Source organism: Diadema antillarum, unplaced genomic scaffold, assembly GCF_040938485.1.
Source record: "Diadema antillarum isolate AM-2024a unplaced genomic scaffold, OU_Dant_1.0 seq00001265_RagTag, whole genome shotgun sequence".
Taxonomy (NCBI): Eukaryota; Metazoa; Echinodermata; class Echinoidea; order Diadematoida; family Diadematidae; genus Diadema; species Diadema antillarum.
The window spans coordinates 820,053-832,842 of NW_027272047.1; the positions used below are offsets into that span (position 1 = coordinate 820,053).

Consider the following 12,790-nt stretch of genomic DNA (forward strand, 5'->3'; position numbering starts at 1 on the left):
ACCAGAGACCGTATTCCATTTTAAAATGATGAGTTTAGATTAGCTACAACCATAACCATTTTTTCGTTGCTTCCCAAGACTAAACCAAGACTTTTGCTGTTACTCTGTCTCGCAGGTTACACGATCGCAAGATGTGTGTTCTGGGCCTGTGTATGTTGCTGTCTCTGCCCAACAGACCGCCAGTCGTCCATGAATGTGCAAATCGGTTCCTCCCAGCTCTCCTCCTCCTCTTCCAGGGTTTAAAACGAGCCTACGAATGTAAGTGTCAGAAACTGATGAGATTTCCAGTAAAAACAAATGAACAAACAAACAAAACTCCCATTTTTTTTTTTTTTTTTTGGGGGGGGGGGGGGGAAGGGGGCATTTAAATGAAAAGGACCAAGGTGATTATGCTGTGTTGTGTTTTTGCAACTGACTCTATTTGTCAAGGGCAAATTTTTAAACCTACATATATTACATATTACTGTGCAGACAAAATTTGCTTGAGGTCATTTATTTGGATGCATTTCAATTTTGCGTTGAGAATATTAGACATATATTCATATTACCTTACATTGTCAACAGTCATTTTTGTAGCAGTAGGTGTGAAATGATCATGTTTCTACTCCATTTCCACTTTCAACCAGACATTGAAACTGGAATCATCTCATCCTATCATTCATATTTAGCCATGATATTTATCATGTTTACATGTTGGGTTACATCACGTATATTCACACTTGTACTCTCAGTGTGACTTTCAGTTCTCTTGTTTAACCATTCACTAGCTCACACTCTTGTACACATTCATTCTCTGTGCCACAATAGCACTGCTGTTTTTACTTTCATCCAGTTCATGTTTAGTCCTAACACTCACACCCACATCTTATTCATCTTAGAATTCGATCAAAAGTTCTCACAACCCAGTATTCACCGTCACGTGTGATATCACATTCATTGTTGAGTTCACTCCCTTTCATCAAGTTCTATCAAAAAAGATCTCACAGTTTAGTATTCACACTCACACTCCTTATTGCATTCATCAGTGAGTTCACTCACACTTGTAAGATTCAAATAAAAACTTTCACAACCCTTCATTCACATTTACTCGCACTTAAAGCCACATTGATACATTCCCTCTTTCTAACATTTCACGCTCACTTACACTCAGTGTCACATTCACACTCAGACTCAATGTCACATTCACACTCACGCTCAATATCACATTCACACTCACTCGCACTCGATAAATGGGCATTCACACAAGGTGTGTTCCCTCTTTCACACATTCACACGCATTTGCTCTTCTTTTCTAGGCCGGGCAAACATGGAGGAAGAGGATTCAGATGAGGGCGAAGACGACAGCGACTTTGAGGAGGAAGAACTCGAGAGTGATGAAGATGAAATTGATGAGGATGGAGCCGAATATTTGGAAAGACTAGAGAGTGCGGTATGTAATCTGAATAGTAGAGCTCTTTAAATTTGTCTTTGCAATGATATTGTAGTAGCACATGCATTGCTTGTGCAGTATTGTTACAAAATCATTGCCAGAGCAACCAAATACTTCTCTATAGTGGATGAAAATATTAGGTTGCCTGCATAAAGTTTTGTTAAGTTGACAGGTGTACTTATCAGTTGAAAGTAGAAACCCTAGACAATGTTACAAGTACTGTAAGTGTGGATATTCTCGCGTGACAAATTTTTTGCGCTCGGCTGGATAAGAAGAGTTTCATGTGTTTTTAATTCCGTGGTGTCAAGATATCAACTACAGGAACATATGGCAAGCAGAAATATTCGCGTGCTTTTATTTTCGCACTAGTTTCTGATTGCGCGAAATGCGCGAAAATTTCAACACCGCGAAAATTTCCACTCTTACAGTACATGGCTGTCAAGTATAACTTTTTTGCCGTTGTTGTTGACAATAGCAATTGTGTTTTGTAGTGAATTGACTCGGGGGGGGGGGGGGGGGATGCACGTTTTGTCTCTAAACCATTTGGCCACATGTGACTGGTGAGAGTCAACTCCACTGGCTTGGTACTAACATTGAGATCAGTGATAAAGCTATAAAACAATTTGTTAGAGCGATTATCGAATCCATCCAAGCTAGGCCAGCCTTCAGAGTCCACAAAGTCCCACACTACTGGATCTTCATTTGCTCCTCCAAGGGGGGAGGTTATGTTTTCATTACCATTGGTTTGTTTGTTTGTTTGTCCGTGTGCAAAGTAACTCAGAAAGTTGCGCACAGATTTGGATGAAACTTGCAAGAAAGGATGAGAATGACACAAGGAAGAGATGATTAAATTTTGGTAGTGATCCCAAATTTTTTATTGATTTTATGAAGGATTTTTGATATTTTGGCAGGTAGGGTCAATGACCTTGGGAGTTCAAGCTGCACATTTTTGAAGTTTTCATATGTGCACTAAAGTGCGCTCTCTAGTATCTGCTAGGGTAAGGCGCGCTGCGCAGCTGAGGGTTTTTGACGCAACAAAGGCTTTTGTATTGGGAAATCAAGCAATTTTTCTGCATGCATACTATGGGTGGATATCACTGATCTCTGTGGAAGAGCAAGATCATTGGTGAAAAGTAGCTGCTAGGCGGAGGTGGTTGCGCTCTCTTGAGTGCTTTTCTAGTTACAGCTGAATTTTTATACCTGTTCAGAACAAGTCCTTAAAGAGAGGAGAGAGATGGAGATGGTAGGAGTGGAAGAGAAGGAGGGTTGAAAACTCTGGTGTCATTTCTTTCCTTCCCAGGCTGCTGACAGAGAGGATGATGAAGACGATGAGGTGTATGAGGAGACGGCACTGGAAGGATACAACACCCCTCTCGATGACGAGGACACGACCACGGACGAGTACGTCATCTTCAAGAGCATCATGCAGAGTGAGTGGCTCCATTTGTTAACCCTTCCCCTGCTGACTTCATTCACGCTACTGTGGGCATTTCATGAGTATAGCTTCCAGGTGTAATGAGGAGGGTTAATTGTTTGTGTGTCACTTTTCCACGGTGTAATTCTTCTGTGGTCCACGGTGTAAAACTTCCATGTACCACAGTAAACCTCCAGTCACAGTGTAAATCTCCTGTGTGCCACAGTAAACCTCCAGTCACAGTGTAAATCTCCTGTGTGCCACAGTAAACCTCCAGTCACAGTGTAAATCTCCTGTGTGCCACAGTAAACCTCCAGTCACAGTGTAAATCTCCTGTGTGCCACAGTAAACCTCCAGTCACAGTGTAAATCTCCTGTATGCCACAGTAAACCTCCAGTCACAGTGTAAATCTCCTGTGTGCCACAGTAAACCTCCAGTCACAGTGTAAATCTCCTGTGTGCCACAGTAAACCTCCAGTCACAGTGTAAATCTCCTGTGTGCCACAGTAAACCTCCAGTCACAGTGTAAATCTCCTGTGTGCCACAGTAAACCTCCAGTCACACTGTAAATCTCCTGTGTGCCACAGTAAACCTCCAGTCACAGTGTAAATCTCCTGTGTGCCACAGTAAACCTCCAGTCACAGTGTAAATCTCCTGTGTGCCACAGTAAACCTCCAGTCACAGTGTAAATCTCCTGTGTGCCACAGTAAACCTCCAGTCACACTGTAAATCTCCTGTGTGCTACTATAAACTTCCCGTCACAGTGTAAATCTCTCCTGTGTGCCACAGTAAACCTCCAGTCACAGTGTAAATCTCCTGTATGCCACAGTAAACCTCCAGTCACAGTGTAAATCTCCTGTGTGCCACAGTAAACCTCCAGTCACAGTGTAAATCTCCTGTGTGCCACAGTAAACCTCCAGTCACAGTGTAAATCTGTGTGCCACAGTAAACCTCCAGTCACAGTGTAATTCTCCCGTGTGCCACAGTGTTAACATTTCTGCCATGGTGTATATCTCACGTGTGCCGTAACATAAACCCCCCGTGTGCCAAATTACTGTATACGCTATATATTTCGCGGGGGTTTTATTTCGCGAATTTCGCGAGTCGGGAGCTATTCGCGAAATTAACAACATGCGAAAATATTACCTTCCAAAATGAATCCCTTGCCTTAATGATACGAACATTTCAGTACTAGTATACCATGTCACGGCTTACCGTACAGACCATACTGGCTAAGCTTGTTTACGCACGTCCACGTCTACTTACGAATACTGTAGAGAGCCAATCCATTATCGCAAGGGGACCACTCGTCAGAAATCTAGCGTGATGGACTTAACCACTTCAAAAATGTTGAATTCTAACCTACTAGTTCGCAGAGTTTGGTAAGTTTTTTTCATGCAGTGTATAACTAGTATCATTCTTATTTGCTAGTAAGTTGAAAATTCACACTTTCTTTGGCACTTCATATTTTCTCTGGTCCCCCAATCGCGAATTTAACCACTCGCGAAAATGTGTGACAGCGGAAATTTGCAAAAATTTATGTACGCGAAAATTATAGCATATACAGTATATAGAGACCACAGCACATGACCACCCACAGAAAACATTCTTTTTTTCAAAGCTATAATTTACTTTCAAAGAAATGTTTATGCTAGGAATGCAGTACAGCAAAGTTGTTACAAAAGAGAGAAATTTGTAAGCACTTGCGTGTTCAAGCAAAATATGATAAGTACACTGTAGGCAAGCTGTTGACTGAGTTGGGCATGACAATGTGGCACACAAGCATTAAGTAAACAAAAGTAATTTGGCTTCCATGTGAATATGTGACCCGCTAAAACAAAATGATGCTAAAGTCGGGCGAGGTCAATTATTTGAAAATTGCATGGCATAATTTCCTACTCTTTCTGCTTTAAATTGATATATAACACATCTTATTTAAAAAATCGGCTGCGGAGATATTGATGTTTAAAAGAGAGCATGTCGAGACGTCTGGGAAATCACTGTTTTGAGAAAAGCACCCTAAAAGTTTTCCTTGCGACGCAATTGCGATCAAGGGACACGCAAGTCAGTTTTCACCTCTGGACAATAGAAGGCAAGCCCTAGCAACTCCCGAAATGCTCATTCAAGCACAGCGTCGGCGGTCTCCTCACCGACCAATCAGTGACCAGGATGCCAGGAGAAGCGGCTGGGCATTGCGCACCCCGCCTGCACGCACCAATCGACTGGGCAGTGTGTGAGCTTCACGCTTCGGTTAGCGGCAAGCAGCAAGCTGACCAATGAGATCACTCTGGTCGTTGTTAGGGGCGGAGCCTATCTGTGGCGCTCAATCCAAATTTTGGAACCAGTTTCTGCTTCGTTGAAATGCCAAAAAACATGGCCCAGAAAAATGCTATTTTTTGGTCTTTCCTTTCACCATTTTGCTTCAAAATTTCGACAGATGATAGAAGATATGTCAGACTACAATAATATGTCAAAATCAGAAAATCGTAAGTTTTGACCAATTTTAATGCTCTGACTTCAAACTCGATTTTCACGGCTTCGACCGTGCGCGACTTTAGGACCCTTTTGTTGTAGCGGGTCACATATGAACTTTGGGAGGATGGTACAGGGAGGAAAATATGGTATTTGTGATCCATTGATGAAACGATGGTTTTGTGTTCTGCCTATGGCTAGATATCCAAATGACGGACACGGAGTGGTACGGCGCCCTCACGAGTCAACTGACCATGGAGCAGCAGCAGCAACTTAACGACATCGTCGTCCTTGCCGACCAGCGAAAGGCTGCAGCAGGTAAGCTTGAGAAACTGAAGTGTCTGTTCCTCTTTAAGAATCCCCTCTGGAAAGACCTAACTAAGTAACCCTTTAGCAACCAAAGATTCCGTACATAATGGCCTATTGTTCCCTAGAAGGTACAATATTGCTCTCATTTCGACAACTTTCTACATTATGTAGAATTGCTCACTGCATGTTTATTTTTGTCTATTTTAAGTTATGTTTATGTGAAAGCCTATCATAAAGACTTTACCAAGAGACTGGTGTGTCACAGAAGGAATTCTGACATACTTTTGTTGACCTCTGACCGTTTTCAAATTGCATTATTATATATTCTATTAGAAAACAATAAAAGTGGTAAAACATAAAACTATGTATAAGTGGACGGGCATGGATGTAGGGCAACCTGTCGATCAGTTGCAATAAAATCAAATAGACAGAAGAATTTCATGAATTTGAAGGGCAATTTGTCAATCAGTTGCAATGTGAATATGTTGCCTGGCACATTGGAGGACCAAAGACCCTGACTTTTCATATTTCTGTGACGGTGATATTGTTCATAAATTTAATGCATAGGTCTTGCCTGAAAATGACAGGGAAAGCAGGCAGACACACACAGAAGGAAAAGAAGAAGTAAAAAAAGAAAGAAAGAAAGAAAAAAGGATGCAGAAAGCCGGGTTGAATTTTACTTTCTATGAGAACTTGCAAAACAGATTGCTATTGTCAATGATGAGAAGATGATACCAACAATGATAATAGTGATGATAATAATGATGATGATGATAATGATGAAGATTAAGATAATGATGATAATGATGATGATGATGATGGTGATATGGATGATGGTGAAAGTGATGTTAGTGAAATTGGTGCTTGATAATGATATGGCTGAAGACCATGGTAATGGCAGTGGCAATGGTGAAGAGGACAATGATGACGATGGGGATAATATTGCTGTGATTTCTAATAAACCTTCTCTCTTAACACATATAGCCACTCTCATTAATATATACCTCTCTATCTCCTGTTTTCTCTCTTTGAATTTTTCCCCTTCAGAATCTAAACGGATTGAGCAGGAGGGAGGCTACAAGTTCCCCAACCCCACAGTACCTTCCACCTTCCACTTTGGGGGCGAGATGGGATCATGAGCTGCTGCCACACTGTGCCGAGCATTTTTCATTTTCTTCCTACCATCCACTATCATGTATATTTTCATAACTGTAAGAGGAGGGTTGATAAGAGATACCTGTGGAGCCTGAAAAGTGACTCAGCTTGATACGCGGCCAACCTTGCAACGAGTCTTATAGGGGTTCTCTGTTTTTACTTGGGAGAGGGAGCAAGGTAAAACCTGGCTTGCTCGGTCTGTTCATCTGCGAGCCGTCTGACGTCAGCATTTTTTTTTTTTCCAGCGAGACTCGGATGACAGTAATCTGGAGCAAAATTTACAGAAGACGCATATCTCTTATCATGATACTCGACCACATCTTTCAGACATTAGGATGCCATGAAGTTTTATACTATGTGATATCATTCTTAGGGAACTATTTTGGATTAGAGATATTGGCTCTAGGCACTGCAAAGATGAGTGGATGTACTTGCCTATATTGAGTATGATTGTAGAGTAGAAGTGGCAGGAGGTTGCTTAAAGTTGCTGAACTTTTTTTTCTTTTTTCGGAGGGAGGGGGGAGGGGGAGGGGGCTGTGAGACATAAGTTGTTTTGTTCTTACGAGGGAAAAATTATGTTGACCTCCATCCTGCTGTAGATATTAATCGATGCCTCATTGTGTTTTGATGTAGTGTGTGAAAACCCTCGGACATTCTTCATTTCAGCTTGGACTGCTGTAGATAAAGCGTACCTGCAGATGTTGCATGCCACCTCATGACGTGTTCAAGGGATATCTGCCTCCTCACAAACAATGGAGAAGAGAAGAACAGAGGCGAAGCATCCTGCAGTGCTTTTTCCTCTTCTTGTTGCCGGGTGCAGCACGTTTGCCAAATTCTATGTTTGTCAAGTACTGTTCATCGACATCGCAGTCGGGGGAATCGGTTTTGGCGTTCAGCTGCACGGGAGGATTCTGCTCTCATGTAGTCTGATATGGTGTTCACTGAAAAGATCCTCATATCTTTGCTGTCTCTCAAACAGCCATAGAATGGCAAAGTAACTGTGAGCTCTTCATCGAATTAGGTGTCTTGGGGAATGAGATGTAAAGAGAGCGGTAGAGGGTTGCTACAGGTGCTTCTAAAGTGTCGAGAATTAGGCATTGTCCAAAAGCTTGTTCTGTGATGTTTTCGGCGAAAATGACAGGTCTTCGAATATGAGAAATGTGATTTTCTTCATGGAGGTGACACAAAAGGCTATCTACTTTCGTACTGAGGGCCCAGAAATTTTCAAATATGGAGCAAATTGGGGCTGAAAGGCAGAAATTGACGATGGGGCCTCCCTGGCATGATGCTCTTACAAACTGCCCCGCTTCGGTAACATGTTTGCCGAAGAATTTTTGCGCAGATGTCAGCTGACGGATATCAGGATCTCAAATTCCTGGTACTGAATGTGCATTATACGCAATCCCCCAACGCTGCGGCTGGCCAGATGACTTATGACCATTAATTGGCGACCTCAAAGGAGTTGGCTTACGAAAGAGGTAAAAATTGAAGACGTAGTCATGGCAAACTGTTAGATCCAGAACAAGTCTTGCATGCATGTTGAAGCGGTATGCTTCAAAGTTGTACGTTGTGTCTTGTATAGGATAATACCTTTCGTCTGTCATGAAAGATTAGTGCAAGACTTTGCGCAAGCACAAAATATGGATTGCAATTTGAAAATTCTCCCGAATAAAGAAAATAAAAATGATAAAGAGTAAAAATAGTTCGTGAGTCATGAAGCGTTTCACATGAATTTTGCAATTGTTTGATTACAGGTATATGTTTCCACTGATATGTTCAATGCTGTGGTTTACATAAACGACCAAGCAAAACTAAGACACATTAGATCACCGTACGTGGCCGATGTTTGCATGTGTTGATGTGACAGTCTCTTATAAAGCAATGGAATTCAGGATTTTAGCTGCATTGGAGTGTGTTAGAGATTGTAATATATGTCTGTATAAGTTTGAGCACTTTAATTTCCAGCATCATTGCAGAGATTTTTAAACATTTTTTTCTTAATACTTGATGATGTAATAAACTATATGGTACTTCGTAATTTGTCACAGTATTTTGCCTTAAATGCCCTTGTAAGGTTCCATATTGTATGTTAATTAAGTAGTGGCTGTGAAGTTTAGTTACATGTACGTACATTCATGATCCAAATATGTCTTTGTGTGACAGTTTAAAAAAGAACACCCTTTATAATTACATCTCTCGTCTTTTCAAGAAGCCAGTAGGCACAGTCACACTATGTGAAACTATGCTGGTTTTACAACCAGGTATTTTGCTTCACATAGTTTAGGCAGAGTGACCGCTAACTTCTCGAGAAGTGACCAGCGAAACTTCCTGCATGCACTTGGGAAATTTCTCACTTCTCGCAAAACTATGCATAGCTTTGTGCAGTGTGAGCGGCGGGTGAAACTTTGTGACGCCATAATAGATCCATTCATTTTGTTTACGCACATTGTGGATTCTTTAGTGCGCTGTTGTGCATTTGCTTTTTTTTTTTCCTGCAAAAAGCCGACAGTACAAGCAGTTTCATATCACGGAAACCACACAAAGTTTTATCTGTAGTGTGACCGCATACCCGAACTTCTAGAAGTTATCTGGAAGCAAACTATGCTTCTTCATGTAGTATGACTGCGGCTAATGAGATTCCCTTGAGGACAATATGTCGACGAATACAGTATTAAAAGTTGAAAGTCGCAGTTGTCAAACTTATTTTTAACAGTTTTTGTAATCACTTGCCTTGACATCTTGTACCCATTGCCTGAGTACTCAAGAGAATTTTTGATGAGGATTCTTTTTCCTTTCCCCGGGATTCAGTGAAATGTTGTGGGTGGACAAGTAAAGTCAGTAAAGCGTGAGGGGCTTTAGCAAATCATTTATGCCACAGGTAATTATACAATCGTACTTGCCGTCAGCAAAGTCATCTGTATGAAGTCCTCTGGTTGTACACAATTATCATTTTGATGGGGATATGGAGTTTTATAATAGTCCCACTGTTTGCCTTTTCCATCTGATATTGAGATTGCGTCAACAAGGTGCAGGTCATCGACCTCTCACTGTACTTTCTTAACATGCATTTGACAAGGAGGTGTATCGAAGTACTCATGTAACCACTGATATATGAAAACTGAATCCTTTTACATAAAAGAATATGGAATAAGTCTAGATTGATCAAGTTTGGAAAAGGCCAAAGACAAAACTTTAATTTTGAGCAAAAAGGTTCCTTCAGTTTTTTTGTAACAATGGAGCAAATTAAAGTACATTGCATTACGACAGAAGATACACCCATATCATGTTATTGTATCAATTTTTTTTTTCAATTTTATTTTTTAATGGAGCAGGTGAATTTACAGCTTCGTCACAAGCTTTCCCAAATATGTTTTAATGAATTTGAGTAATACTGGATTAATCGTTCAGCCAGCCTTCTGAAAAAAGAAAAGAAAAAAAGGAATACACCCCTGAACCCATTAAAGACTAGTCCAGGGTATACTCACACAGGTATCTTTGGGAAATGCTTGATAAGGCAAAATTAGTTCGTCCTGAATGGTTTATGCGATGAAGTGAAGAGAATGACAAGTCGCATGTGAAGGCCCTGGAGGTAAAAGCCATGGGAGATGAGGAAGACAGATCCATGAGATATCCTAAGTGCCATTTTGCAAAAACAAAAGACCCTTTGAGCTTTCTATTTGATGCCATTCATGACTTATTGGCATCATGGAAAGCTTTTGTGAGGTGACCTCGCGATAAGAGGAGGCATACACTGTTGTTGGCTCCTCACACACCCTAGCTTGGCAATCTGAAATTTCCTGGATTGCATTTGAAGAACTTAAGCTACATTGTGGAAGTTTCTTTTCCCTTTTATGTTTCGCACTTGCCGATTGCTCGTTATTGTAAAAGTGAAATGGAATTTATTGTTTGATCCACGGTTTGTCTGCCTTTAAGTTTGCCTCCTTTTGAAACACGATAACACAACCATGGAAAGTGCCTTTGTGTAATGTGTACATATTGTCTTGAGGTGATTATGTACAGATGCACTGCAAGATAAAGGAACAAAAAAGGCATTCCTCACAAAATAACAATGTCAGTACAGAGTTGATGTGTGGCCTGAAAAATTGTCAACTTTTTAACGGATTCACCAGAGGCCTCTCTCCAGCTCTTCTTTGAATGAAGTGGCTGTCATAGTGGCAGTAATGTTTATTATGGCCTTTAGGCTGAAACTAAATGTACGTTTTCTCCAACAATGCCCCAACAGCAAGTTTGCATAATCCCTGGAATAGCTCTTTAATGACTTTTGCATTATAGGCCTTTGGAGTTTGTTGTAAAACAAGAGACAAAAGTTGATCTGACATGCAAAGGAGTTGAGTTGTCAGCCTGTTCCGTTGACATTTTGTTGACTTCTGCGAAGTTGGCCCCCAGATGGTGCTTGAGGGTTCACACTCCTGGAAGATGTGTTTAAACCCCTTGTGTGCTTCAAGTGTTGATTGCATAGAAAACCCCATAGTGTTGGACACACAGTCCAAAAGTCCTTGGCTAGAAAGTGTTAATCATCCTTTTAATCTCTTCGTGAAAGGGTGGACGATGTTGGCTTGTCCTTCGCAGGCTAAAAATCAGGTCTTCTCTTCTCATACATTGTACCATGTGAATTGGTGATGGGTGTATTTATAATGTCTTAACCTTCTCTTCCTAGCTGTTGTAATGCCCAGAGATAGTAAGCATGGCAAATCATTTCTGGTGGCTCAGAATCTATCCCGTGTAGAATCTCTGAAACTGATATGTAATGACGAAAACTGGTAGCACGTATTGTTATTGACCTTTTTGAATAATCTGATGCAAAATTCTAGGTTCACATTGATACAATGAACTCTACAGTATCCCCACGACCTCACACACATGATTGCATGCTCAGAAACCCAGTTACTGAATCTCTCTAACACTGCATGAGGCTCTGTGGAAAGTGAGAAAAGTCTTTGTGACCTAGCAAGAAAATGTGAAAATCTCCCTGATGTTCGAAATAATATTTCGTTGTACATGTACTGAGATAAACTGTAACACGCAGGTGTCTTTCTAATTGTTCTGTTGAACCTCTGTGGTTTTGATGAGGGCATGTTTTGGGCATCTCTGGATACCTAGGGCATTGGTATTTAACTCGCCTACAAATCCTTTGAACTTCGACTGAACTGTTACGGGGGCGATGCATGTCATCACAAACACTTGATGCCATCTTTGCATGATTCCTTGTCGCATGGCTTGTGAAATTACTCTGTGAATTTAAGAAAACAGATTTAGGGGATTTTCCATGTCCATGACCCCCTACAGGGTAAGTTTGCAATGGATAGCAATCGTACTGAGGCCATTGTGATATAGATTTGCATCTAGTAAAATACTAAATGTGTACATTGTCATCTCGTTGAAGAGTTAAGACATTTGCGTAATCGGACCCGATCTGAAACGTTAGCTACGCGTGTATTCTCACTTAATATATCAGTCCATCATTAGATCAACAATAAAGAATTCATGTTATAATTTATGTAGATATAGACTGTATATGTTCATTGCATGGGCGCACACACGTAAACACACACTTTTGCACATTTGCAAGCAATAAGCCAGTCGCATAGATTATCAATGTTAAAAAGATGTACAAATGTTCAGTTCTGCTCACATGTAATCTTCTACCCCCTTTTGTTTATGATCCTGTCCCCTTCTGTTACGATCTGCCTCGGACATACAGTGTACATTTAATTGTTGTTGCTACTAAAAGTACGGCAGACTTCTTACAACCTTTGACCCTTGACCCTGGGGACTCACAAGAGGAGACTGACCTCATCCAGGTGCTGGCTTTGAAGAATGAATACAGTCTAGACGTGATACATGGTTGATAAAATGAACTTCTGGAATGAAATGAAAATGGCTTGATAATACTGTATGTGTATTTTTTTAAAATGCCTCTACTGTCTATTTATGGTTTTGAGGCATATTGAATAGTGTAACAGTTTAATTTTATTTTAACTACTGCTATTA

At 40.8% G+C, this 12,790-nt stretch overlaps 1 protein-coding gene across 1 annotated transcript in view; it reads left to right on the forward strand.

The window, feature by feature from the left end:
- Window positions 1-7,194, forward strand: part of LOC139745432 (importin-7-like) — a 32,031-nt gene extending 24,837 nt beyond the window's left edge. Inside the window, 5 exon segments of the mRNA XM_071655821.1 lie at window positions 116-258; window positions 1,296-1,429; window positions 2,730-2,859; window positions 5,516-5,632; window positions 6,671-7,194. Coding sequence (XP_071511922.1) covers window positions 116-258; window positions 1,296-1,429; window positions 2,730-2,859; window positions 5,516-5,632; window positions 6,671-6,762 — 616 coding nt within the window. The 3' untranslated portion in view covers window positions 6,763-7,194.
- Window positions 7,195-12,790: the final 5,596 nt, after the last annotated feature.